The sequence below is a fragment of the Abramis brama genome, assembly GCF_963993115.1.
Source record: "Abramis brama genome assembly, chromosome: 5".
NCBI classification, from domain to species: domain Eukaryota; kingdom Metazoa; phylum Chordata; class Actinopteri; order Cypriniformes; family Leuciscidae; genus Abramis; species Abramis brama.
In genome coordinates, this window is record NC_139967.1 from 35,458,729 (window position 1) to 35,486,721 (window position 27,993).

Genomic DNA, 27,993 nt, shown 5'->3' on the forward strand with positions numbered 1-27,993 from the left:
AAAATCTTTACTTTTTTCATGTCAATTTACAATGTGATTAGTGTCTGTGGTGTAATGCTGCCACCCTCTGTACTGGAGCATCAAGGCTGCAAAACAAGCTGTTTCGCCAATAGGAAGTAACTACGGTAGAGCTTCGTGTTCAAAACACTGTCAACGGATCAACAACAAAAACAAGCAGAGCGAATTGCTGAACCTTTGTCATTGGTAAGCGTATCAAACAACTTAAGTAAAATGTCACACATATATTTCGCATTTTATTTATTGTGCCTGTAGATGCCGAGAGGGGCGATGTATTATAAATTAAGCCATTGTATTTGTATAACGTACTTTAATTTTTTTTCAAACAAACCATAGTCAATATCCTCTCCTCTGGTCAGCGCACGACATTTGCCTTTTAATTTCGTTGTTCGCATTTATAAGCAAAAACGCTAAACTACATTTCGGTGCAGCCTAATGTTGTTTTTGTGATAGATAGATAGATAGATAGATAGATAGATAGATAGATAGATAGATAGATAGATAGATAGATTCCACGCGCTTGTCTCGCTGTTGTTCACCTCTGTGAATGTCTAATGTTACACATTACTCTATATTTAGCTTATCGTGAAGTCATAGTGAGTTGAAAAGGACATGTTTTGTGCGTTATTAAAACAAATACTAAAACTCTAAACACTCAAAAACAAAAGCTAGTGTAAAGTTTAAAGAAGTTTCTATTGCAAAGCTGCAGAATCTGGTCGAACAGCGCTAATCCAAAACAAACGCGTTGTCATGGCAGCCGTGCATTTGAAATTCAACATGTCAATGCGCAATGCGCAGCTGTTTGCAATGCATTCAAATAAACGGGTGACTCCTGACCTCAGGCTTATTTTAGAACAAGTCTAGTCAGGTTAACAGCTTTCAAAAATGTTATCTTTTTTTTATTTATTTTTTATGTGAAACAACTGTTGTTTGGGGAGATATATAGTTATTACATACAAATAACACTAATCGGTTTGATTAAGGTTTTTGATATTCACACTTTTCTATCTGTGATTGTTTCTTTAATATTAGGTCTAGTGATAATGTTAAAGTAACTTATCTTCTTACATAAATCAACCAAAAACCACTATAACAGTATTATTGATTTGGTTGACTTGTGTACCTTACATTATCCAAAATGTTTATAACAATGTTAAAATCCAGAGAAATCAGCAAATTTTAACCAGTGTAAATTTGCAGTGTCATTGCATCACCTGGTCAATGCTATCCTCGATTTTAGAAACCATGGAAACACCAAATACGCTTTAATATATTATGTGTTTTATTAGACAGGTGAGCAACTGTTTGGATATCTTTATCGACAGAAAACTAAACAGTGTCAGTCTTATTGTTGATCAATGATTGAATCCCTTGTTTACTTGATTTAGCGTGAGTACAGCCGTACCATGTCAGAGACAACACTATTTTGTCAAGTGGCTAACATAGCATAATCAGATCAAGTTTTATTCGTAGTAACTGTAATATAGAATTTTCTCCTCCATACAATACATTTTAAAAATTAATTGCATGCCATTTAGCAACACAAGTCATCCAGCTTTTATGAGTGAAGACTCAGAATGTGTCCTCTGCATTTAACCCATCCAAGTTAGTGCACACACATTAGGATAGATATAAGTGAGTAGTGAACACACACACACTGCAAACCGTGGACACACACACCTTGAGCAGTGGGCAGCCATTTACTGTGGCGCCCGGGGAGCAATTGATATTCTAATATCGATCTTACTGCAATGTGCAATAAGTGTCTCATTCCAGCCGCAAAGTAATGTTAGCATAACTTTAAAAACACATTTTAATATGATTGTTTTGATCAAGTAAAACAGCACTGCATTACCCCACAATTTACTTCATTAGATAAAGTGACCTGTAATTCTGCACTTACTGCACTTATGTTTAGTGATCAAACATAACTGTAACAAAGTACAGGGAAGAAGAAGGCGAACGTTAAATGTGACGAAAGGAACGTTAATAAAACTTTAATACATTAGCTCACCCATGAACATGATTACTGGCTGAATCCCATCAGATTGCTTTCCATCGGCTGTGGAGAGGAAGATGACAACTCCCATGATTTCACACTCATTCATCAAGCTACGTCTTTGTTATTGTTTTGAATAAGCGACTTCTAGCGGCAAAACTTACATACTGAGCCTTTAAAATCAATCCCTATAATCAAACCCTTTTTCTTAGAGTAACAGTTGGTTTGTTAATCAGGTTGTTAATCAATGGTATGTGCTTTAGTTGAAGCCATCTGATTGCATTATTTCTATTTAATTTTTTTTAATAATTGTGTTTAAAGTCACCATGAAAAAAAAACAAAAACAATGTCACAATAGGTCAAGTCATCCTCATTTATATAGCGCTTTTAACAATAATTGTGACCCTGGACCACAAAACCAGTCACAAGTCGCACTGGTATATTTGTGGCATTAGCTAACAATACATTGTATGGGTCAAAATTATTGATTTTTCTTTTATGCCAAAAATCATTAGGATATTAAGTAAAGATCATGTTCCATGAAGAAATTTAGTAAATTTCCTACAGTAAATATACTTGTAAAAAATATAATAATAACATTTATTTTTGTGAGTGAATGCAGCAAAATCGCAAACATAAATGGACAACTTTAAAGGTGATTTTCTCAATGTTTCGATTTTTTTTGCACCCTCAGATTCCAGATTTTCAAATAGTTGTATCTCGGACAAATATTGTCAAAGCAGCTTTACAAGGAAATTAAAGTAACAGAGATTGTTTTGGCTTTACAGCAGCTCTAGAATAAAGTTATTGTCCAGCTAAAGTTAGTTTTGATTGATTCACTTCCGTTGCAAAGATGATTTGTTATTAACGTAGCTTTACACGACACCGTTCTAACAGAAACCCTTTAAACATAAAAAAAAATAAAAAAACTTCAACTGTCGGATATAAGAATGCTGCGGAGCTCACATCAGTGCGGGCTCGGCAAAAGTGCGCATATCGACAGCAAAGGGGGCGCTCGCAGGCACCCTTCTGAAACCTAAAATGACAAATGGGGTCTCATGGACTTGACGGACACAAAGTCCACAAGACCAAAAGTGCATTTAAAGTGTGGGCCAGTCTCTCTGAAACAGCAAGCTTGTGTGTTGCTCCCGGTCAGCAGTGGTGAGAATATACCAACAGTGGTCTGAGGAGTGACAAACCACAAACCAGCAACAGGGTGTTGGATGGGCGCCCAAGGCTCATCGATGCAAGAGGGCAATGAAGGCTATCCCGTCTGTTCTGAGTCTATAGAAGGTCTACTGTGGCACAAGTCACACAAAATTTGAATGATGGTTAGTGCCTATGATGACCCCTGTCCACCGTCGAAAGCTCCTACAACGGGCACGCGACCATCAGAACTCGATCTTGGAGCACTGGAAGAAGGTCGCCACTTCCAATGAGTGTCTTTATATATATATATGTATATATATCGCGTGGACGGCCATGGATGTGTGCGCCATTTACTTGGGGAAGTGATGGCACCAGGATGCACTGTGGGACAACAACAAGCCAGTGGAGGGAGTGTGATGCTCTGGGCAATTCTGCTGGGAAACTCATGTGGACATAAATTTGACACGTGCCACCTACCTAAACATTTTTGCAGTCCAGGTACTTCCTTCAGGACAATGGTGTTCCCTGGTGGAAGTGGCCTCTTTCAGCAGGATAATGCACCCTGCCACACTGCACACATTGTTCAGGAATGGTTTGAGAAACATGATGAAGAGTTTAAGGTGTTGGCTTGGCCTCCAAATTCCCCAGATCTCAATCAAATTGAGCATCTGTGGGATGTGCTGGACCAACAAGTTTGATCCACGGTGGCTCCACCTCACAACCTGCAGGACTGGAAGGATATGCTGCTAACGTCTTGGTGCCAGATACCATAGGACACCTTCAGTGGTCTGGTAGAGTCCATGCAGAGGCGGGTCAGAGCTGTTTTGGCAGCATGCAGAGGCTCAACATCATAATACATAATAGGATTATAGTTATTTTCCTGAACAAATGTGTGAAGTGTCTTGTACCTTTGTCTTTTTGTCTGATTTTCAAATACTTTTTTTCTTCAAATAAATGTTTTTAATGTTTGTGACTCACCTCATCTCTGGTTGCCTTGGTTCGTGGCATATAACGCTTTAATGAAGTCTCCCTGTGGGAAAAAATAATGGAAAAATACTTATGGGACCAACACTGCTGCAAATGTGTACAGGCACCAGTGCGCTCTACATCGTTTCCCCGGCAACCCTACAGAGAATAAGTGGGTTGGAGAATGAATAGAATATACTTCAACAATAATACATTCTCAAGTGAGAGACAGTTGTAGTCCCACCTAACAGTTAAAAGAGCCAATCACCATTTTGATAGTCATTGCAATACTCAGAATGGTGGTTGTAGGAAAGGAGGTTCCACCTTTTATTTTAAATAACCCAATACCTATTTGTTTGTCAGATTTTATTCCTAAATTAAATTGGTTTTGAAACGTTATTTTAACAATTTTGTGTTTTGCCTTGTTTGAGTAGAGCAACACTTGCATGGCTGGAAATAGCAGCTAGGCATTACAAATATAGCTGCTTATTGAATATTGTTATTTGTGAAAATGGTCATGGCTATGGAGCATGGGTAGACACAAGTGCTATTCTCCTTCCCTTTTACCTCTGTTCAGATAAAACGTTGTCAAAATAGTTCCGGTTCACATGGCTACTCGGAAGCGATAAATAATTCTGCGAATGAGCGGGCCAGAGCGCGTTAAGGGTTTTCTGTTAGAACGGTGTCGTTTAAGCGGCCCCTAAGTTAATAACTAATGATCTTTGCAACGGAAATGACTTTAGCTGGACATAGGGCTGGGCGATATATCGCATGACATTGTTAGGCGCATCTCGTCAGTAAAGCCGGTTCCTTGATTAGTAGTAAATCGCCATCACCTGCTTTCAGATGGAGCGGCATTTACAAATATTTCAAATATTCTATCTTTAAGTTGTTTCTACATTATTTTGGAACTAACTGTGAAATTAGTACAGTATAAAAATATTAAAAACTCCAATATTTTTTTTCGCGATTAATTAGTGTTTTTTTTTTATCGACAGCACTATTAGTAATAATACATTATTAAAAATCAAAAACTGTATCTCTTAATATTATTTAATGAACCTGAGCTAACATGAACTAACAATGAACAGCTGTATTTTTTATTAACTAGCGTTAACAAAGATTAATAAATGCTGTAACAAATGTATTGCTTATTATTAGTTAATGCTAGTTAATGCATTAACTAGCGTTAACTAATGAGACCTTGTTGTAAAATGTAACCCTTTTTATTGTGTCCAAAAACTGAAGTTAAACCGAAATTACAAACTGGTTCTTTATATTGCTTATCAGACACATAAACAAGTCCAGTCCTTTACTATTAGACTATTAAAAAATCATTTTACTATAAAAAAATAATAATACTTACTTTGTCTGGTCTGTTCAGACAAGGTTTTGGAGCAAGATGAATCTTGCTTTGAAGTGAAGTTTGTGAGATGTACTTTGAATGGACTTCACAGGATGTTGTGACAGATATCTGTCTGTACTGGTTTCATTTCTGAGGATTAGATTTAGATCACTCCTCTGCTCGTGGAAAGATACCTACAGACTAACTCAGCAAGCCAATATTTCAGCAATTAAGATCTCTTTGTTCCTATAGTTTCTTCTGTCAATACAAAAGAAGCTTGCACGTATGTCCAGAGTGCTACATCCGTTTGCACCACTGGAGTTTTCCAATTGTGCTTTTGTATAAAACAGCAGCATATGGGAGTCGGACAAAGTGTTATTGGATCTGATTTCAATGGCAGATCTTTCCATACCCGTGCTTGTGTTACCTCTTTTAGACATCATAAAGGGATAGAGGAATGATTGTTCTGTGACCACAAGCTTTCCATGTGACACATGCGCATCATCTCATTTGTCTGTTACTGTCTATTATTTTTGAGTCAGGGGCTGTGGGACACCCCCAGCCCTGACCCACGAGGCCGCAGGTTAAGAGGTCCATTCCTGGATGCTGTATGTCCATAGCCATCGGGGGACTAGTATCAAAACCAGACAGGAGGCGAGGCCCACCATCAATGTGCTCCTATTTGACCTCCAGATCAAATGTGAGTCAATCGGGTTCACTCTTTTGGCTTTAACCTTGTAACATTGTTTCCTAATATAGAAATCAATTGCTTTTTAGTGTGGAGTATTAGTGTTTTGGTAATTTGAACATCGATTCAAGTGAAAAAAGGATCAATGATGCTCAGTTTTTGTCCTATCAATTAGTTTTAAAAAAATACATTCAAATGTGAGTAGCTTTGCATATATATATATATATATATATATATATATACATTTTTTATATTATTTGCATATTTTAACAAAATGTTTTCACTGCTTAGTGTTTTTTTTTTTAATGTTTTTTTTACTTTTATCAGCAAAATTACTCATCTGGTTATGTGGTCTAGATCTTAGAAAAGACTCCCCAAAAACATAATGCTCTTTATTAAATAATAATTCATATTTATTAAAAAAATGACCTTAAAATATATATTAAAAATTATATATTGCTTAAGATGTGTACACTCGTGTATTCAATGTATAAGGGATGGTTTTCAAGGTTTTCTTTCCTTGCTTTTTAAACCACATGATATAAGTCATTAAATTGAAACTTTTCTTGTAAATGGTATTAAAAAAAACATATAAAACCAACATGAATACAAAGTGTACAAATACATGAAGTACAAATGGAACTTGGCACACGTGTTTTAAACTAGATTTTTCCTTTTTTTTAATCATGGACTGGCACTGTCATTGACCCAAATGTCAGCTCTTTTAAACTTGTACTAACTGTACTAACCTTTGCCCTGGTTGAAAAATTCCAAACAACCCTATTCTAATGTTAGCAAATCATGTCATTCAAGGACATGCTTGTCCACTCATCCACAAAACTGATAAAAACATGTTTGTTTTACTGGAAATGATGCTAAAATCAAATAAATGATACACATACATGCTACTCTGTTTGCACAGCTGAGGGTGTGAGAGTGGGAGGAGAGGTGAGATGGAGACAGAGGAGACGGAAGGACGCACTTTAGTGCAGGTGATCAGTGAGAAGTACAGCCCAGAAAACTTCCCATACTGCCGTGGGCCAGGAGCTGGAGTGGTGATCCGGTCGAGTCCCCAGGGTTCACCTGTCAAAGGTCAGTTTTATTTTTGGCTTTAGGTGAAATGCTGAGCCTCCTAGTTAAAGAGGGTGTGTTAGATATGATCTGGATCCTGATACACTTGTTGTTGCCATTTAACACTGTTTTGCTAAGTTGGTGGAACTGTTGAAGGGCACATGTTGTTATCATTATGGTAATGTATTCTAGGGCCAAAAACTAAAGGTTATTCCAAAGATATGAAGTTAATCCTGTAAATAAATAATGTTTTAATAAATATAAAATGTTTGTATCTTCAAATTTTAATGCGTTTTAATCATTTAATTACATTAAACTGATATTTAAAATGGCATTTATATCTCTGTGTGTGTGTGTGTGTGTGTGTGTGCGTGTGCGCGTGCGTGTGTGCGTGTGTGTGTATTAGATCGTCTAAATCTGCCCAGCATCCTAGTTCTGGATGGTTGTGGAATTACAGAGGCCGGAGATGAAGAGGAGGTGGCCACTTTCTGTGCTCACGTGGTTGAGCTAGACCTCTCTCACAACCATTTTAAAGACTGGGGAGAGGTGAGAAAAAGGTGTTTGTGTCACAAGTTTTGTCTCTGGTGTATTTACATTTGAGTATATAGCACAAAGAATGTTCCCATTCGATGTCACAATAAGATATAGGTAACACTTACTGTGAGATTCAATAATATTCAATTCATTAACATTACCTAATGCATAAGGTATCATGAACTAACAATGAACATCAACATGTACATTTTACAAATGTGTTAGTTTATGTAGAAATGAACATTGACCAAGATTAATAAATGCTGTAAAAGTTGCATTAAATCATGTTAACATACCTTATTCTAAAGTATTACCTGATTTCACTAGTCTGATGTTGGTGGATAGTAAAATAAGTTTTAAGGTACGGTCACATTTACCATTGAAAATAAACATTAAACCAATAAAATCTAGTCATTTCAATAGGAATCCGCACATTCAGGAATTTTTAATAAGATTTTTTAAACATTTCCCCTCACAGATTTAGCATCGGGTTTAGGTTTTGTTTAGACAAATTCACCACGTTGACCAACAGAATACTGCTTGCTTTGAAAGTGACTTCTGTCTGAGCAGTGCTATGTGTGATAGTGCACCTTTTTTGCTGGCCATATTTAGCTAATTTTGACGTACCTTTACTTTGACAAGTGTATTTTATGCACAGGTGAGACTGTAACATTCAACAGTATGTCTGCTACCTGACACAAGCTCGACAAGACAAACTGGTTGGGTTCGGTCAGTTATTCATTCTTTTCTCTCTTTTCCTTTCCTCTATGTAGATAAGCAAGATCCTGTCTAACATCCCTAATCTAGACTTTCTCAATCTGAGTATGAATCCATTGAGAGGGTCGAGTCTGGAGCCTGGAACTGCTGAAGCATTCTCAGGCCTCCGCCGCCTTGTGCTCAATAACACGTATGTCACCTGGGACATGGTGCACACACTTACACGAGAGACCCCAGAGTAAGTGTGTGTGTTGTAACATTTCAGTAGCTTGCAAACTTCAGTGTGCTGCTGCCCCCTCTGCAAGCTATCAATAGCTTTTTCTTACATGTCTGTGTTTTAAGTGTTTTTTAAGTTATATTTTTTTCCAAAGCATTCATTGTTAGGACAAACATGTTGTACCACCCTAAACTCACACCAGTGATGGTTTAGCTGGTTAGCAAGGCCTTGTAAGCCACTGCTGGTAGATTACTTATCTACATAATTCTTGGGGCCATAATAAATTGCAATTGACAGACATTTTAAAGTAGCCATATATAATTATATTTTTTCCAAGCAACATATAGTAGATGTTTTGCCAGTACCTGATGTTTTGGAGTGCTCTTAAAAGCATGAACTTGATTTTAATCAAAATGTTTTTATACCAAGCAGTTTTGTTAAAATATTTTTCCCAAGAAATATAAGATTATACCAAACTCAAATTTTTTGTGTTTAAATGCACTTTTTCTTTTTTCTTTTTTTTTTTCTAAGAAACTGCACAGAGATTATTTTTAGCATTGTGCGGCTGCCGTATCATACTAGTTGCAGGAAGTATACACCCATCATTTTGTCATGCACTAAATCTTGTGTGTTTTTCTTGCGGTTGTATGTATCTAGGCTGGAGGAGTTGTTTCTGTGTCTGAACGAGTATGAGAGCGTGAGTGTGTCATCTATATCGTACCCATCCCTGCGCCTGTTGCATATCACAGATAACCAGCTGCAGGAATGGGTGGAGGTGCGTAAGTTGGGCCTCATATATCCGGGCCTGGTGTCTCTTATCCTGGCAAACAACTCTCTCTCGTCTATCCACGAGCCTGAGGACTCCCTACATAGACTCTTCCCCAACCTGCGCAGCATAAACCTACACAACTCAGGTGCATAAACACCATCTCTGTAGACAGAAAATCAGAAAGGGGGGGACAATCATTTTCCTTATTTAAGGAATTATATAAATATAGGATGTAAAAGAATATATGGGAAGAAAAGAAAAGAAAGAATACCAGTAAAAGTAAAATAAATGATGACATTAATAATAAATAAATAAAAACGTACAGCCAAAAAATAGGGGTTCACATGAATTGTGCACTGTATTCCAAGTCTTCTGAAATAATGGAATTTATCTGTATGAGGAACAGACTTAAAAAGTTGTAATTCAATGAAAATCTTTCCCTCCACTGCAGGTCATCAGCTTTCTGTGTAAATATTTTTAAGTACCTCTCCTAAATAATCATGTAGTATATCTCAACGCTGAACTTACTTAAGCTGGTCAATGACTTTCTTCTAGAGCTGCTGTATAGCCAAAACAAACTTTGTTGCTTTAATTTCCTATTATCACTGTAAAGCTGCTTTAAAACAATCTGTATTGTAAAAAGCGCTATATAAATAAAGGTGACTTGACTTGACTACTAAAGGGTTAGTTCACCCAAAACTGAAAAATCAATCATCAATTAATCATGTCCCTAATGTCATTCCAAACTATAAGATATTTGTTCATCTTCAAAACACTAATTATATTTTTAATGAAACATGAGATTTCTGTCCCTTTCCGTCAATTGAAAGTCCATTCTACTAAAACTATGATACTTCAAAAACTTCATAAAAACAATGCACACATTATCCATATAAATCGAACACGATCATTCTATAGGATGACCAGATTTAATTTATTAGATTAATTCCAGCATAATTTATTACAGCACATCTAGTATGATAATGGGATGCTCAAAATGTGCTTGCTTGATGCGATTTGAACTATCAAAGTTGTGTGGAGTGTCAATGGAGGGGCAGAAATTAATTTGTTTTTCGAGGATGAACAAAAGTCTTATCTGTTTGGAATGACATGTGGGTGAGTAATTGAATTTAAAAAATAAAATAAAAACCTATAAATTATTAGCTAATATGTAGTTTTTGTGTTATTTTAGGTCTAAGTCACTGGGAGGACATTGAGAAACTGAATTTCTTTCCAAAGCTTCAAGAGGTCAGAGTGATGGGTATTCCTTTACTGCAGCCCTACACTGATCAGGAGAGACGTTGTCTTATGGTAGCACAGTGAGTAAACGTACACAAAAGTAACAATTGTTAATAATTGTTAGATATGATCACAAAAATCAGTGAGGGCACCAATAAGGAATTATAAATGTCCATGCATTCATGCACTCCCTCACATACACACACAAACTTGTCCTTCTGCTGTGTTTTGTAAGGTTGCCTAATGTGACTGTACTGAATGGCAGTGTTGTCACTGATGGAGAAAGAGAGGATGCAGAACGTTTTTTCATCCGCTACCACCAGGACTGCCCTGAGGATGAGCTACCACAGAGGTAACCCCACACACACCCTTTACACCACCACACTCAATAAACTTAAACTCTTTCAATCTCTTTCTCTTTAAAGAACTATATACAGTAGATCCTAGAAAATGACTGGTGCCTGTGTCATGGAAATATATATAATTTAACCAGTCTATAAAACAAGCCTAAATAAATAGCTGTTGGGTGGAGGCAGATCAGCTGAATGCTGATTAAATTCTATTAAATTCTAAATAATGGGCTGAAGTGGTTAAGCCTTTAGACCAGTTTAAACCAGTAGTTAAAGTGGCTTTAGTTTACAAAAACTTTTTCTTTTCTTTTTTTTCTGTTTTTGCTTCAATGTAATAAAATCTTAACAATGGGAGAGAGCAGCCACCTCTTTCCAGCTTAGCAAAAATAGCCTCCCTCTCTCTCTCTCTCTCTCTCTCTCTGGCCATGTCTTAAGTATCATGGTGGCCATCCACTATTTTCAAACCTGTTTTCCTGCCACTTCTTTTTCTTTAGTTTGGTGCCTCCAGTTATCCAGGTGACATTTAACTCTCCCATCCCTTATGTCTTACTGCCTCCCCCCTTTCCTCATTGATTCTGTTTTTTTGGGGGGGACTTTCAGGGAACATTTTGGTGGGCCTTTCGAGGGATATTTTGGAGGGTCTTTGCAGGTCAAAGACATAGAAAATGGATCACCCACGTTCTTTTGCACACCCCATTCCACTTAACCTGAGAGAGTGTACGGAGGACTTTTTCAGTGACTACGGCAAGCCCCAGCTTCCAGCAGGGGATTCTAACCTTTGGGACACAATGTGTCCACTCTCTCCCTCCTCAAAGACGCCTTTGTACTGGAATACTCCAATCAGAAAATCGATACACAAGGTGGCAGCTTTATTCGTTCTTCCCCTCCTTACATCCCCCTCTCTCCCTCCCTGTTCTTCTCTCCTGCCCCTTTTCATTTGCTTTAGAGGGGATTGAATTAGCTGGAGGATTTTTTCGAAAGGGGATGGAATGACGTCCCTGACTCAGTCTCTCCTATTTTTCCGTTGAGCGATGGAGACGCTGTTTCCTTTGTTCTGGAATGGCTCTGAGACCTAGTGTCTAAACAGTTATGACACAGAACTTCCCGCTCTAGCTTAGGGATGTCACAATGAATTTTTGACTGTGCGATTATTGCCTGATAAAAGATCACGATTTCTACAATTATTGCAAATTTACCTTTTATACAACAATAAAAACACCCACAAAAATATCACAATTTTATTTCAGCATTTGTTAGGATATGCAGTTAAGATCTACATTGCTACTTCGAACTGAAAACAAGTTGAAAACAAATACTTGTATTATAATTGTTTTTTTTTCTTCTGTTGAACACAAAAGAAGATATTTAAAAAAAAATGTTGGTAACCAGACAGTTGACGGTAGTCATTGACTTCCATAGTAGTTTTTTTTAAACTACTATGGAAGTCAATGGCTACCATCAACTGTTTGATTACCAACATTCTTTAAAATATCTTCTTTTGTGTTCAACAGAAGAAAGAAACTGATACAGGTTTTGAACAACTTGTGATGAAAACATTTTTGGGTGAACTATCCCTTTAAGTAAAAATAGAATGAATAAATAATAGAATATGTATATTTATTAAAAAGCTCCTCTCTAGAGTTAATTTCCCTAGGGAAGTAACATGTTTACGGACACTGGGTGGCTTCCCTGAAAGCGTTGCAGTGAAAAGCGTTGCATCTTTCACATACCTTCTGATGTTTATTTCGAGCAATAACTAGTAGTAAAGCAGGAGAGATGATCGGTTCACATGCGCTCCGTTTTGCCACATTAAAGAGCATCAAAATAGCTTTGTTATTTGAATTTTGTGATAAAAAATACAGAATTTGAAAGCTGAGACCTTGTTTTTATCAAAATAACAAAGCTTATTGCGATTAGTGGACAGGAGGCGTGCTACAAATAAAGTAAATAATATTTTCAATGTTTGTAAAATTATTACCTTTATCTGGGCGTGAATCTCTGAAAGGTGGAGATCCTTTAGTTGCTGTAACAGATTAGATGGGTTTGTCGCATTTGCTGAAACATTTTTTTCATCTGCATTTTTTTGCATATTGTATACCCGTCTTCAACTACTCCTGAATAATTTTAGATTGTCAAAATGCTCCCAAATAGTTTATTTAATGTGCTTCTTTGGTGGATACAATTTAGGGAGATAGAGTTATTTCACCATGTTTTCATTTTGAGAATTTCACATGTGCTGAAAGCTCATGCTATGCACGTGCCCCACCTTACCTAAACAATCACATATAGTGAACTCAGCTAACAGTCTCACAGAGCATCCAGGCAGAGGACACGGCACACGCAAAGTAGTTGATCCCAGTTTGAAAACCCATTTTCATAGGGTTCATACAAGGTGCTTAAAGTGCTTGAAGTACTTGAATTAGATTTTTTTCTGGAATACCCTTGAAAACAGACATATTTATGAAAAGGTACTTGAAAAGTGCTTGAGTTATTGAAAGACAATATATATTCAGTATATGTTAGATTTCTCATGGCTATGAACATGATATTGCTCATATATTTGATGCAGCTTTTTATTCTTCAGGTCAGTCATATATTCATGGAATAAAATCAGTTTGAATGAGGAAAGTGATATCTTTGTCATACTATCCTTTCAATGGTTAAAGGATTAGTTCACCCCAAAATGAAAATTTCCTAATAATTTACTCACCCCAATGCCATCCAAGATATCCATGTCTTTCTTTCCTCAGTGGGAGAGAAATTATATATTTTGAGGAAAACATTTCTGGATTTTTCTTCTAACAATGGACTTCATTGGTTACCATCGGTTTTAAGTCCAAATCAATGCAGTTTCAAAAGTCTTTGAAGTGTTTAAACGGGCTGTACGCGATCACAGCTGAAGAAGAGGTTGTTATCTAGCGAAACGATAGGTCATTTTCAACAAAAAAAATTATAATTTATAGACTTTTTACCTTCAATAGTTCGGATTGAGCTGATCAACAAACAGACAGGGAACTACGTCATCACGTTGAAAGGTCACGCCGGCGCCGGCAATACTATTTGAACTACTATTCATATTCATCAGAATGTTATTCATATACTATTCATATTCATATTCACTGAATACTATTACTATATATATAATAGCAAACAATACTATTTGAACTATCCTCCTACGTACGGTCGCATTGTAAACAGTGGGGCGGTACTTCTGCCGGCGCTGGCGTGACCTTTCAACGTGATGACGTAGTTCCCTGTCCGTTTGTTGATCAGCTCAATCCGAACTATTGAAGGTAAAAAGTCTATAAATTATGTATTTATTTTGAAAATGACCTATCGTTTCGCTAGATAACAACCTCTTCTTCAGCTGTGATCGCGTACAGCCCGTTTAAACACTTCAAAGACTTTTGAAACTGCATTGATTTGGACTTAAAAACGATGGTAACCAATGAAGTCCATTGTTAGAAGAAAAATCCAGAAATGTTTTCCTCAAAAAACATAATTTCTCTCCCACTGAGGAAAGAAAGACATGGATATCTTGGATGGCATTGGGGTGAGTAAATTATTAGGAAATTTTCATTTTGGGGTGAACTAATCCTTTAAAGTCCGCGTGAACCGGAAGTTGCAAACGACTTTTCTCCAGTGTTGTGACGTATTTCCCAGTGAAACGGAATATTGAACAGAGGGCAGGATTTTACTTTAGCGCTCCTCCTCTCCATCTCTTACTCATAACAGACTAACGGTTTGAGGGCAGTGGTTAAGCGTTTCCCAACCCAAGCCGTCAAACCTACATTATCAGAGAAGGAACGCCATTCCAGAACGGAAGTAACTTTTCAGACTTTGATTAAAGATTACGACGGCAAACAATTTTTTTCTGTGTATTAACTTGCACGGATTAATTTTTCACCACAAGACTAGTAATATGCGCTAACAAAGTAAATAGGGTCAATTTTGATTTCAGTTGGACTTTAAGGGGATTTCCCATGACTGGGACAGCGCTGGTCAATGGAATGATCTCGTTGAAGGGAAGCGTCAGATTCAGCTTCACCCAAGATCCGCTTTGCTTGCCAGTTGCCCCTTATAAAGTGTTGTTCAAAGTTGAAGTAATTCCCTCTCTTACATCCTTGCTTCCTTCCAGAATGAATCAGCAGTTTTCTAATAAATGGTCTACTAATTCACTCTTAAAGTCAGTCCCTTGCCCCCACCTACTGGTGTAACTTGCACTGAAGTTGTTGATAAATCCCCATCATCAACACAAAGTACGGCAACAACATTTTAATATAAAATATTATTTATTGAACAATAATAGCCATTATAAACTTTGTGTTTAATATATATTATTAAACGAGTTGTAAGCTGAATTGTGAATACCTTATATCTGTAATTTGAGTTATAAAAAAAACAACTCCTTAAAAAAGTAAAATATTTTTAGTGCAAACAAGTCATTAGATTGCAACATAATTACTTTTAATTAGTTACAATGAAATGCTTTACATTTAACAAATGAAATCCTTTGTTTTCTTCTGTTATTACATCATTAATAAGAATCGTATAAGAAGTTTATGCCCTCTTTCGATTTGCTTTTCTATGCACTGAAAGTTCAAGGGCTTTGCATTTGGTGAGCTAACAAAATATTTAAACTCAGTCAAATTATTATTGTGTGTACAGTTATTTAATTATGCCATCCAGTATCGTGGACTCGCTCTCTCTTGTTTCATACAAACGCAGCTGCTGAAAAATTAATCCGTGCAAGTTAATACACAGAAAAAAATTGTTTGCCGTCGTAATCTTTAATCAAAGTCTGAAAAGTTACTTCCGTTCTGGAATGGCGTTCCTTCTCTGATAATGTAGGTTTGACAGCTTGGGTTGGGAAACGCTTAACCACTGCCCTCAAACCGTTAGTCTGTTATGAGTAAGAGATGGAGAGGAGGAGCGCTAAAGTAAAACCCTGCCCTCTGTTCAATATTCCGTTTCACTGGGAAATACGTCACAACACTGGAGAAAAGTCGTTTGCAACTTCCGGTTCACGCAGACTTTAAAGGATTAGTTCACCCCAAAATGGAAATCCTTTGTTTTCTTCTGTTATTACATCATTAATAAGAATCGTATAAGAAGTTTATGCCCTCTTTCGATTTGCTTTTCTATGCACTGAAAGTTCAAGGGCTTTGGATTCCCATTCTTAAAGTTGCCACAGTCATAGTCACATAATTTGCATGTACTGCACTTTATTTGTACCATTTTGTTTTATTAGTATATTTTTATTTATCTATTTACCTTAAATATATTGTTTGATAAGTGATATATTTGATTGTAGTCCTTGAAAACAAAAAAGTGCTTGAAAGTGCTTGAAAGTCCTGGAATTTCATTTTACAGTGTCTGTACAAACCCTGATTTTCACGTTTTTTCCAATTTTAACCATAACTTCCAAATTCTTACGGTTTATTATAGTAGTCAACCATTTTAATAACGGTTAATCATGAAATCAGGTAATCGCGACATCCCTACTCTAGCTATAGAAGGTCGGGAAACTGGAGATGTGGAAGCGGCCTTTCTCAGAAATAATGTCCTTTTATAATATGTCTAGTATCAGTGTCACAGCTGGTGTTTGTAGATAGGCACACAACGATGAAGATGTCAAAGTAAAGACTTTAATAGATAATCCAAAAGGCAATCATTGAGCAAGGCATAAACAGCGCAACCACAATGAAACACAAACAGAACAGAACTTAAGTACACGTGATAATAAGGGAGATAATTGCTGAACATAATGAGCAACCAAGACAAAAAACGACTAACTCAGGCAGAGGGTGGTGAAACACAAAAAAGTCCAAACTAGCAGAACCGTGACAATCAGATTTCAGAATCAGAATCACATTTTTTGCAACCTTTGAAAATAACCCTCTCTTAAACATGTGGTTATGAAATGTGCTCATGATAACGTTAAGCAGAAAAAAAGATAAAGTCGGCACACCACAGCTCCAACAAAACAGAAATTTATTGACAGACTCTCACAAAGGTATCCCCAAGATTCACCTTGGTTTAGTTATATTGTGGCCATGATTGAACTAAATTAAATGAATTAGGTGAATGAATTAGTACAATGTGGCCATGAATTAATAAGTTGTGGGATCAATATCATCCAAAAATGAAAATTCTGTCATCATTTTTTCACCTTCATGTTTTTCCAAACTTGTTTATTTCCTCAGTGGAACATCAAGGAGACGTTTAGCAGAATGTCTGAGCTGCTCTCTTCCATAAAATGAAAGCGGATTAACCTTTGTTTATTACACGGCTCTGTGGAATACTTGATTCTGATTGGTCAATCGCGCCTTCAGCAGTATGTTATTCCCAGATAACAACCGCTGAAAACAGATAACACAGGCTCATCCGGGTTACTGAAGTCAGCAGCGCTATACGCTTGCTAGGAACGTTTTTTCTTCGTGGAAGTTTTGCAATTGGTGAGCTAATAAAATATTTAAACTCAGTCAAATTATTATTCTGTGTACAGTTATTTAATTATGCCATCCAGTATCGTGGACTCGCTCTCTCTTGTTTCATACAAACGCATGCTGCCATTTTGTGATTGTTTTGTACACTGTTGGATTATAAGATACAAACAGGTACGATTTTAAAACAGTTTAATCTGAAATCAATATCTCTTATCTCTATAATTATTTATGTGGCGAAATGCTGTGTAATAAGTGGTATGACTTTACCGTATCTCTTAAATGTCCGTCTGCTCTGCAACTGCTCTCTCCGCGAAAGCTTTGCGTTTAAAGACTCAGATCAACTCAGATCAATAATTTGTGTCTAATTATTTACTTGTGTGGCAAGTAGCCCTGTAATAAGCGGGATAATGTACATCCAGCCGGTTGTTATCTCAGAATAATCAGGGTGATGAGAACCCCGTACATTATGAGTGCATTATCCCTTACTTAATCAAGAAGTCCCATGAGATTAAATCTCTTTTTCGAGAGAGACCTGGCCAAGAAGGCACACCATTAGATAACACAATTAAGATTAAACGCAAAAAAAATTACAAAAATAAAATACATAGAATAAAGAATAAAGACTTAACAAAAATAACAAAAATAAACCGCCTTAATATAAGCATAAGAGCACAAATAAATACATTAGGGGTGTAACGATACCCTCATGTCACGATTCGATACATATATTATTGTGATATGGTAAAAGGTTAACAAAAAATGACTGTTGATTAAAATGCTAAATTGGGTCTTTTTTTGGGGGTTGAAATTAATAGGCTTTGACTTGGTGCTGGTCATAATTCTGAAGCTAAAATTATAGAATTAATTTAGACAAATATGATTGCACTCTGTCACTGACTAGATATATTTAAAATAATGTAGGCGAAATTTTTGGCCACAAATATTCCCCCATTGCATTATTATACATTATATCCAACATTATATATAATAGTTTAATGTAGTACTGACACTAAAACTCAGTAAACTTGAATTGTTTCTCACACAGTAATTTTCATTTTGGGTGAAATATACACAAGAAAGATTGTCACCATCCACGATACATATTGTTGCATTTTTGTATTGCGATATATTGTTATACAATATATTGTTACAGCCCTAGAATACATCGAACAAAATGCAGCACATGAATAGCAATTACACTCTTCAGACTACACTCTGTAGTGCATCCTGATGGTTATTCAATGACCAGGGCGGTAAATAAGCATGAGTCTTTATACCAATTACGATTAAAAAAATCCCAACCTAAGCTTCAGCATCTTCAGTAAGTGTACAGTGTGTACTCTAAAAGAGATTGAGCCTTCTTTTTCAATTGTTGAATACCAGCAATAACTGGGTTCTGGGAGTGAGCTATTTAAAGGTGCTCTAAGCGATGTTGGGTGAAGTCACTTCTTGTTGACGTACAAAGTATTGTCAAACAAAACGGAGGCTAGCTCGACCCTCCCTCCTCCTCATCCCGTCCCCTCCCCCTCCCTTCTGTGCTTCCTGAAACAGTCATGAACCATTTAGAAAAACCAAACTGGATTTACCCACCCGTCCAGCAAAAACAGAGACATTCAGGTGGAATGTCGGATTGGAAGCCCTTCTGCCGGCAGAGTTCTCGCCACCTTTTGAACACTTTTCCGATGTAAACTCGGGACGCGCGTTCCTTCTCCTTTTCCCTCTTCTTTGTTATTTGTTCATCAGAACGTCGTCTCTTTGGTCGTGTGTCGGCCATATCAAAATTCTCAAGAATATAAATTTTTAACGTTAGTCGTTGTCATTGTTTAGGACATCTCTCCTCTAGCTAACTTCCCTCTTCATGCTTCTCTCTCCTCCACTCACCACACACCCCCCTTCATGTGCACGTGCACTAAACCCCCAACCCCCACCCCCAAATCATTCTTGTCGGTTATTGGCTGGAACACTCTTTGTTATGTTTCGTGGTCCAGGCTGGGCCAGTTTGTTTTTCTTGCCGTTTGTGGAGCCTGGGCTGTCTACAGAGATCGCGTTTTTTTACAGTGTTTTCAGGGGACAGACAGCTAGTGGATAGTGAGGAGATATTTGCTGTATGTGACAAAAAATGTTTTGGCCTAAAAAACGTGTGACATCGCTTAGAGCACCTTTAAAATTTCATACATTTTTCTAAGAGTTTTCGTAGCATTAAGGACCAACTTAAGCTCATAATAAAATTGCAGCTTTTGAAAAGCAGTCTGGAGCTCATCAACAGCCTGACTTAGTGAAGATGCAACTGAGTAGATTACAGTATCATCTACGTAAAGATGAATTTGAGCTGTAGGCATGTCCTTACCAATGTTATTTATAAAAACAGACAATAGAACAGGAGCTAAAACGTTTACCTTGGGGGACTCCCTTAGAGATTTCCAAACAACTTGACTTATATCCATCTGTATATATATATAAATATATAAATATTGATTGACAACTGTGTGCACATGGGAAACGTGGTTTTGGAACATTTCCCATGTGAAATCTAAGTGATTACATGTGAATCATATAGTGACGTTGTTTTTTTGTGTGTTTTTTTATAAGGGTATATTTATTGTTTGAAAGAAGAAAGAAAATCATAAGTGTTTCAAAAGACATAAGAAACCTTTAATGAAAAAGTGAACTATTCCTTTACAAGTCACTTTTTAATTTGTTTCTTCTTGTGCCCACCGGGACCACTTCTTCAGAGACTTTCTTTCCAACTCCTATGTAAACTAAAACCAAGGTACACTGAACCTAATTTCTGACCTCCTCACACCATCCACTTCCTCTCTCTTTCTTTTTCTCTGTCCCTTTCTGTCTGTTTCACTGGAGGGAAAACCATTTTCCCAGAGGGATGAGGTTGAGATGAGAGTTGGCACTAGAGGGTGAAAGGGCAGGTGCAGAATTAGATGGCAAACTCTAGATATTGGTTAAGGTTGCCCCCTTTTTGAACCCAGCCTGCTCTTGCCCCCACCCCTTGGGTGCAGATCAGAGCTTAGGCTATGTTACCGACTCTGTGATAAAACTCTGAAAGAGGGCAAAGATCTGAGAAATAGTGAAAGAAATGGACAGAAAGAAATTATGCCTCTCTGACCTCAAACACACCTTTATACTGGGCCCTCTTTGAATGCATGAGACGTAACCAATGCAAAGACCCATTCAGCCTAATTTATGAGACTCAAACTGTGGTAGCATAAAGTAATGGATAGAACCATTTGAGAGACTTTCAAAGTGATTTCACAGTAACCTTAGTCGCATTTACGGTTGCTTAGACATAAACTTTAGGCATAAGTAGGCATGAGACTGTTATCTTTATAACGCTGAAAAGATTTTGAGATTTGAGCGCTGGCTGGTGTAATTCAAACCCTTCACTGCTTGATTGCTCACATCTATTTCCTAGATGAGGCTTATATGCATTATTTAGTGTATACTTATGAATATCTTTCCGGAACTATTTTATAGGCGCTAGAATAGCTATTTGCACTGTTAAAGTGTTAAATACTTTAGCTTTAGTTTAGTTGTACCAAGGCTGCCAAACAAATTGGTCCTAGTCACCCTCCATTAGGCAACTGTTAGGTACACTGTTTACATAGTGTAGGCTATATAGGTAAGAGGGTGATATAGGTGAAGGAATCCTATACATTCAACAGCCTTTGAGTAACTAAAACCTGAGCCATGGCCATGGGCACGTTGATCCTCCCTGGAGTAATTGGAAACACAGGAATGATAGCAGAGTGGAGGAAGCAAAGACAGGGATGAGAGGAGAAGAGTGTGAAGGAAATGAAAGGGGATATTGGTCTTAATGTCTTAGAGTAACCATAGCCTGGGACCTTGTTGACATTTTGATGGTAAATTACAACATAGGGGCTGAGAAGAGAACAAGGATGTAAGAAGGGAAATGTATATAGGGAAAATCTAAGTGCATCACTCTTTACAGACAATGAGAAATTTAAGAAGATAAGTGGATGGAGTAACCAGGCTCTTTAGCATCCATCATGGTAGATGTTGATGCTAAATATGTCATGATAGAAGGATTCATAGACAACATAGACAAGTCTTGTTCCCATTGAAGGGAACAAATCCCTATTTATGTTTTAATGAATTTAAGGGTATTGTGGCATTTGCATTGAGATTGTGATAGCTCGAGGTGAAGGACCTGGGTTAATAACGCTTGGCAAATCCAACTCAAAACATTTCATTTTTGACATGAACAAAATTAGACTTAAATGCATTTCAGTCTGAGTGATCAGATTGAATTTCAAATACTTTTTTCGTCACTCAGGACACAACATGTATGTAACATCATACACAATGTGCAGTATTGTCTACAGGTATATCTAAATTAATTTAAATTCAATTTCATAATAAATCAGAGCTGTTGTCAGGAGTGACAACTGATAAAATTGTCTGGGGCTCACTAAGGCCAAATGATTGGGTTTCACTCAAAAAAATCTTATCATGGACCCTGTAGGGAACTCTGTATAGTGAATAGGAAAAAAAAAAAAAATAACACTAGCATATGCAAAAAATACAGTAATGACTCTTGTTTTTATTTTTTGTCTCTTATTTTGTCTTGTGTAACTTTTAGTTGGAAAAGAAAACAATGCTCTTGGTCTCATGCAACCACTTACATCATTACTAGAGCAACCCATGTAGATATTTTAGATATTGCCTACACTGTTTAGGTGTAATTGATGCAAACTGATGCAAAATGACAGTCAGTCCTAAAGACTGGATAACACAGATTCCAGTTGTTTGGGGTGTGAACAAAGCCTAAGATTTTGTATCTCTGCTGTGCCTTTCAAAGAGGCACTTACCCCAGGTTCATCCAGGGTGACTGCCACTGTAATACATGTACTGAAGTTGCTTTAGATAAAAAGCCAAATTGCTGACGAGTAAATAACGGATAAATTTCCTTGGGTCCCAGGAGATATGTGTGATGTTAAGTTGTAGATATCTAAATATTTAGCTAATGGTGATTGTGCATGTTATCTACCTGAAAACAGATCATGTTGTTTTTTAGGCCATCAACAAATGCAGTATCTACAGTAGACTCACTGTATGGCTCTACTATGAACACTGCATGGTGGCGACTGTCCAGTCCCATCTTTGAGACTGATCTAAGCACTGTTTGAGGAATCCAAGGCAGCTATGTTATCACAGCGAACACCCATTCGCCTTCATTTAAGGAGCTTAGCCACACTAAATGAGACCCTTGAGTGAGACTGTTCTTTCTCTCAGACAGAGTGGCACTTTGTATAGAGGGGGCAGTATTCCCATGGTGAAGGCAGGGAGCCACAGGCACCTACCCAGGCTCAGGCTCTGCTTTGTAGGGAGACTTTTCTGGACAGGCAGGGGAAATTACTTTGATTGGCTGTGTCGGTTACTGTAGCCCTCTAAAGCTAAAAGACTTTTTTGTGGAGATTTTATTTAATTGTCCCTGCCGATCTCCTCTTATCTTTCCCACAATCCTTCAGCAAGATGGGAAAGAAGGGAGGACAAAAAGGGGTGGTGGTGAGAACTTTCTCACAGTTTAAAAACTCAGTGTGCTGTACAAGCACACAAACAGGTATACAAATACACAACCATGTCTTCTCACAAACACACAACTCTATGGTCTTTTTTTTTTTTTTGGTGCATTGATATTAATTTCGCCTGTAAATTGGTTTGTATGAGTTGTCTTTCTTAAACATTTAAGAGTGATTGACATTTTTGATGAAAACAACATGTCAACATACCAGGTTTTGCCAGCATTTATCAAATACAAGTTAGCTTTACCTTTCGTAGACCATTAGTTCTGTTCCAAAACCTTGTCAGTAGACTTGCAAGTCCAGGGCCTTGCAGCTGCCTTCTAAAGCAAGAAACCTCACTTTGAACTGAATTAAAAATTGGAACAATCTACGTAGGTAGCATCTCACACACATTGCGTTCTAATGTAAAAGTATGATAAACTTGACCCCATAATTGATTCCAATAGTGTTAGCATATTGCTAAGCTAACTCAGTCCTGTAGCACTCTATCCACCTCTTTCCTGAACACAGAAGTCTCAGCTGATTCATAGCAGAATTATACTTTACATTTTTGGTCTCCGGTGTTTCTAGTGAAATTAGCATATTTTCTGAGCTGATAATGTAACGTTAAACCTATGAAAATGGTTTAAAACAGCACATGGCTCCATAGTGCCATCCCTTTACAGTGTCGCAATTTTTTTTTTGTTAGTGACATACCCATCAAAGTTAAATGAGTGCGTAGATTCTCTTGTTAGTCTTTGGCATAAAATGCATGGCATATGGCACCATATGGACATTCTTTTCAGATTTGCATACTTCAGGAATTTCTTCTGTTTATTGCAGTTGTGGTAGCCAACAACAGCACAGCATAACCCTGCGCTTATGTTTAATTAATTCAGACGCTCTTTTCACCCCGTTTTAACAATAAGTTCCTATGGGGACTGGAACAAGACAGCATTCAAATGGAGGTTAGAATCCTTCATGGCGGCGCTCATCGTTTACTCAGGAAAAAGGTAAACAGCAGTCGTTCTTAACACTGGTCCTGAGGACCCAACACTGCACATTTTTAATCAATATTATCATCAGTAGTAGTAAAAGTAGTATTTACAGTTTGGCCAAAACAATTTAAAAGTAAGCAAAATGTTGCTGCCTACTGTCTGGAATAATAGTCTGTGTGAGTATGCCTATGATGGTTCAAAAGGCTTTCTATGTAGGCAGTTCACTAGGTTTTAGAACAGAGCTATTGTATATTTTATTTATGTTTGTTTTCTTCACAGTCTTTCTGTCTTTTTAACTAAAATCTACTCAACATTTTGTTTTAACATAAATGGGTCACTGGGTGTAGCTGCAAAAATAGCATGGGCTAAATTCACATGGTTCTTTCCTCACTGCTGTCCACTCTTTTCAGGTACCACACTTTGGTAGCACGCTATGGCCGCCTTGCCCCACTTGCGGAAGTGGATTTGCGCCCTCTCTGCCATGTCCAAGTAGAGGTGCATTTCGGGGACCAGACAGAGCCCCTAGCGCTCAGATTGGATCAGACAGTGGGAGACCTAAAGAAGCAGTTGAGAGCCGTGGTCCAGCTACCTCCAAACAAGATACGTGTGTACTATATTGACCGGCAGCTTGGCTACGCGTTAGAGCCTCAGGAGATGAAATATGGAGCTCGAGCACTTCATTCCTACAGTATACGAGATGGAGATGAGATCTTGGTGGTGCCTAAGACATAATGACTGAAAAGAGAGCAACAGCTGGGCACTGTTTGGGAAAAAAATTACAATGTTTCCACATTTATTGGAATACTATCTTCCAATAAAGGCAATGTGAATGCTGTGAACAGTGCACAAGTCCGCATGCCTTATATTTACAACAGAGAAAAACTGCCAATTTTTCCCAGCATCTTCAATCGTATATAAAATAGTTTTAAAAAAGAGATTTTGGATCAGGATTAAAACCCCTTTTTTAACTTCCACTGCTCTGTGGATGTATGTACAGTATGTATGCTAAAAATGTGTGGACTTAATCACTTTCATTGATGTGTGTTTATGAGACAGCTTCTCAGGAATTACCCTCAACCCCATACATGCCTCTACTCTAAAGAGTATTTTACCATTTATTAAAGGTGGGGTGGGGGGGGGGGATTACATTGTTTTGGTAATTATGTGAGTTGGGCTTTGTCTCAGCTCCTCAGCATGGATGAATATGATGGTTTGAGGTACAGGCAATAATTTTAAAAGAGTGAATGTCATTAAGAATGTCAAAACTTGCCCCCTTCTTAATGTCTTAAAGACATAATGTAAAAATTAAATAAAGACAAAAAAGACAAATATCTATAAATAACATCTTTTGTTGTAGGCAACTGTCTTCCACAGTTGTTTTGACTCATTGTAAACAATCATTTTAAAATAAATCATGTTACAAAAGTTAGGCAACACTGAAATTAGACATAATGATTGCTAGATATCTATTAACACACCTTCCACTGCATCATACACATGCTGTAAAAGTCAGACTTACTTCTCTTTTTTTAATGTGATGTTACCACACAAATACGAACAACGTAAAAGTGTCATTTCCTATGAAATTTCGACCAAACATCTTAAATTATAAATCATTATAAGATTACCATCATGAAACGGGGTAAGGCAAGGCATACTTGTCAATAATTTATTTATTTATTTGTTAATTTTTAAAACAAAACTTCCATACTGCAGCTTTAAGAACCGTGATAACACAATACCAAGATACTTATACTTGTTATACGAATATACAGTATAGTGTCGTACAGAAATAACAGTCACTGCACCTAATTTACTTGTGTTCCTACAATGAAGTAGGTGTCTCCAGACATTTAAGCCATACATGCTTTTCACTCAAGACACTGCAATCTACATTTCCAAAAAAAAAAAAAAAAAAACTTGACAATGGATAGACATCTTGGCTAGACTTGAAAAATGCCAAAATTACTGAATACAAGTTAAATATCTGTAGAATGTGAATGCTTAGAGAAGGGGAGACCTAGGGCTACCTGAGGTCTACCCTTAACATAGAGTTAGGCCCATTAGATGAGTAGGTGGTCTGGCATGGGGAGGGGGGCATATAGAAAGTGAACTCTGTCCTCCAGCTGTAACACCAGCCACTTCTTTTCTGCTTGAATTACAGCAGGGTCACCTACAAGCCTGAAGCCCTCTAAGGTTTACACACTTTACATTCACAAACTTGGCTACCCCTATAATGACCACAGACTGACTGCAATCCCCTAGTCACCGGATAATCAGGCATGTTTTCAGCAAGACCTCTGCAACCTTTCTCATTGGTGGAAAGATTCTTTGTAGAAGCCATACTCTTATTGATGTGCAAAGGAGAGCATGTGCTGTTGGGTTATAAATATAAACCTGCATTTATTTATTATTATCACTCCCATGTTCCAGAGAAAGAAAACTAGAGGGGACCAATAATAATGAGAATTTAGCAATATTTCATTTAAGTTACTGTCTGGAATAATATTTGTAGATATTTTTTGTTGTTGTTGTGGAGCAAGTGGAAATGTGGAACACTTTGATTTATTTAATTTTGATTGACTTTTATTTTTAATCATTTTTTATCATCTCAATATTTTATAGGTTTTTAATGGAATTTGAAGATATTACTGTTGTCATTTGTTAAGACATGAAACATTAAGGGACAGCCTTACACAAATATCCTTATTCTGTCTACATAATAGCTCGCAAATGACTGTCAAACCATTCATAAGTACTTGGTCACTTAACCACAGAGAATTGTAAGTTAACTTAAGACATGCCCTTTTCTCAGTTTCAAACTAAATAACAATCAGTTATAAACGTTTTATACAGATTGTGAGATTAGTTTTAACATGTTAACATTCAGTCTTTATGGTCTTATTTATTTAACCAAAGTCAGCACATACCAGTCTATACATTTCAGGAATTGGATTACCAGGGCTTTTCCTGTTCACTCCCATACCATTTCCTAGCAGAATGGCTCTAATGTTAGAGTGTCTGATATAGTATATAGACTCCCTCTCTAGTTACCAAGCTGTCTCTATGCAACCCTATCCCAGAGGAGGGTGTTAACAGGGAGCTCAGAATCCATTAGGGGCTCAGATTATAGCTATATTATCACTATTGATAGGAGAAGAGTCTGCATTAATATTGTTGGCAGATATTGAGACATCTTTGTTTCAGTGTAACCGCATATGTCACACTGATGATCCTTTATGTTTAAAAGTCCCATCACTGTTTCAATTGTGTCCTATCACTGGGAATTGAGCTTAATTGTCATATTTTTGCCCAAATCCTATGATTATACCAAATTGTTGCTACATTTGTTTACCTCTTTCCTGTGTAATTGTATTCTTCACTGATAATTGGAAATCCCTTATAATGCTTACTAATGTCCTCATTTGGATAATAATCTGCACTATGCCAATGTCTCACTAGATAGAACTGCATGTTTGCTTTCGATCTCATATACAAACCACAGTCTGTGTGCTTGGGCACCCCTTTTCTCCCATCTTTCAACAGTACCTGTGTCTCTACAAGTTTCTCATTGCTCATATTTTGTTCTCATTGTGTTTTGGCTGTTGTGATGAAACTTGATCCTCTCTGTTCTGCTCCCAAAGGACATCTGGCCTTTAATGGCAGAATTGTTAACAGAGTAGGTGCTGAAATATTTACCTATTGCTGGGTCTGTATAATGGTCTTTTATGGACTGTAAAAAAAAAAGAAAAAGAAAAATTGGCTTGGGCCATGGATAATAATTAAGTATTAATGAATATGTGAACATTGACATGGAATATTGCTGTAAAAGATGTTAATGGTATTTCAACATTATGTGAAGTTCTGTAGAATGCCATAGTACTGAAAAATGTTAAGAATAAACAGAAGCCAAGGCTTTGCATGAAATTCATAAGAGTCTTAATGTC

The 27,993-nt window shown here is 37.1% G+C and overlaps 1 protein-coding gene across 2 annotated transcripts; it reads left to right on the forward strand.

Annotated features, from left to right (window-relative positions):
• Positions 1 to 75: 75 nt before the first annotated feature.
• On the forward strand, positions 76 to 27,973 carry tbcelb (tubulin folding cofactor E-like b). 2 transcript variants are annotated; one of them, XM_084113478.1, is made up of 9 exons: positions 76 to 204; positions 6,016 to 6,177; positions 7,088 to 7,257; positions 7,643 to 7,782; positions 8,544 to 8,725; positions 9,362 to 9,618; positions 10,666 to 10,792; positions 10,948 to 11,064; positions 24,457 to 27,973. In XM_084113478.1, the coding sequence occupies exons 3-9, from the start codon at positions 7,119 to 7,121 to the stop codon at positions 24,776 to 24,778; spliced, it is 1,284 nt and encodes a 427-aa protein (XP_083969604.1). In that variant the 5' UTR covers positions 76 to 204; positions 6,016 to 6,177; positions 7,088 to 7,118; the 3' UTR covers positions 24,779 to 27,973. The 2 variants fall into 2 exon arrangements, with proteins under 2 accessions (XP_083969604.1, XP_083969605.1); XM_084113479.1 differs by having other exon boundaries at positions 95 to 204; positions 6,020 to 6,177.
• Positions 27,974 to 27,993: the final 20 nt, after the last annotated feature.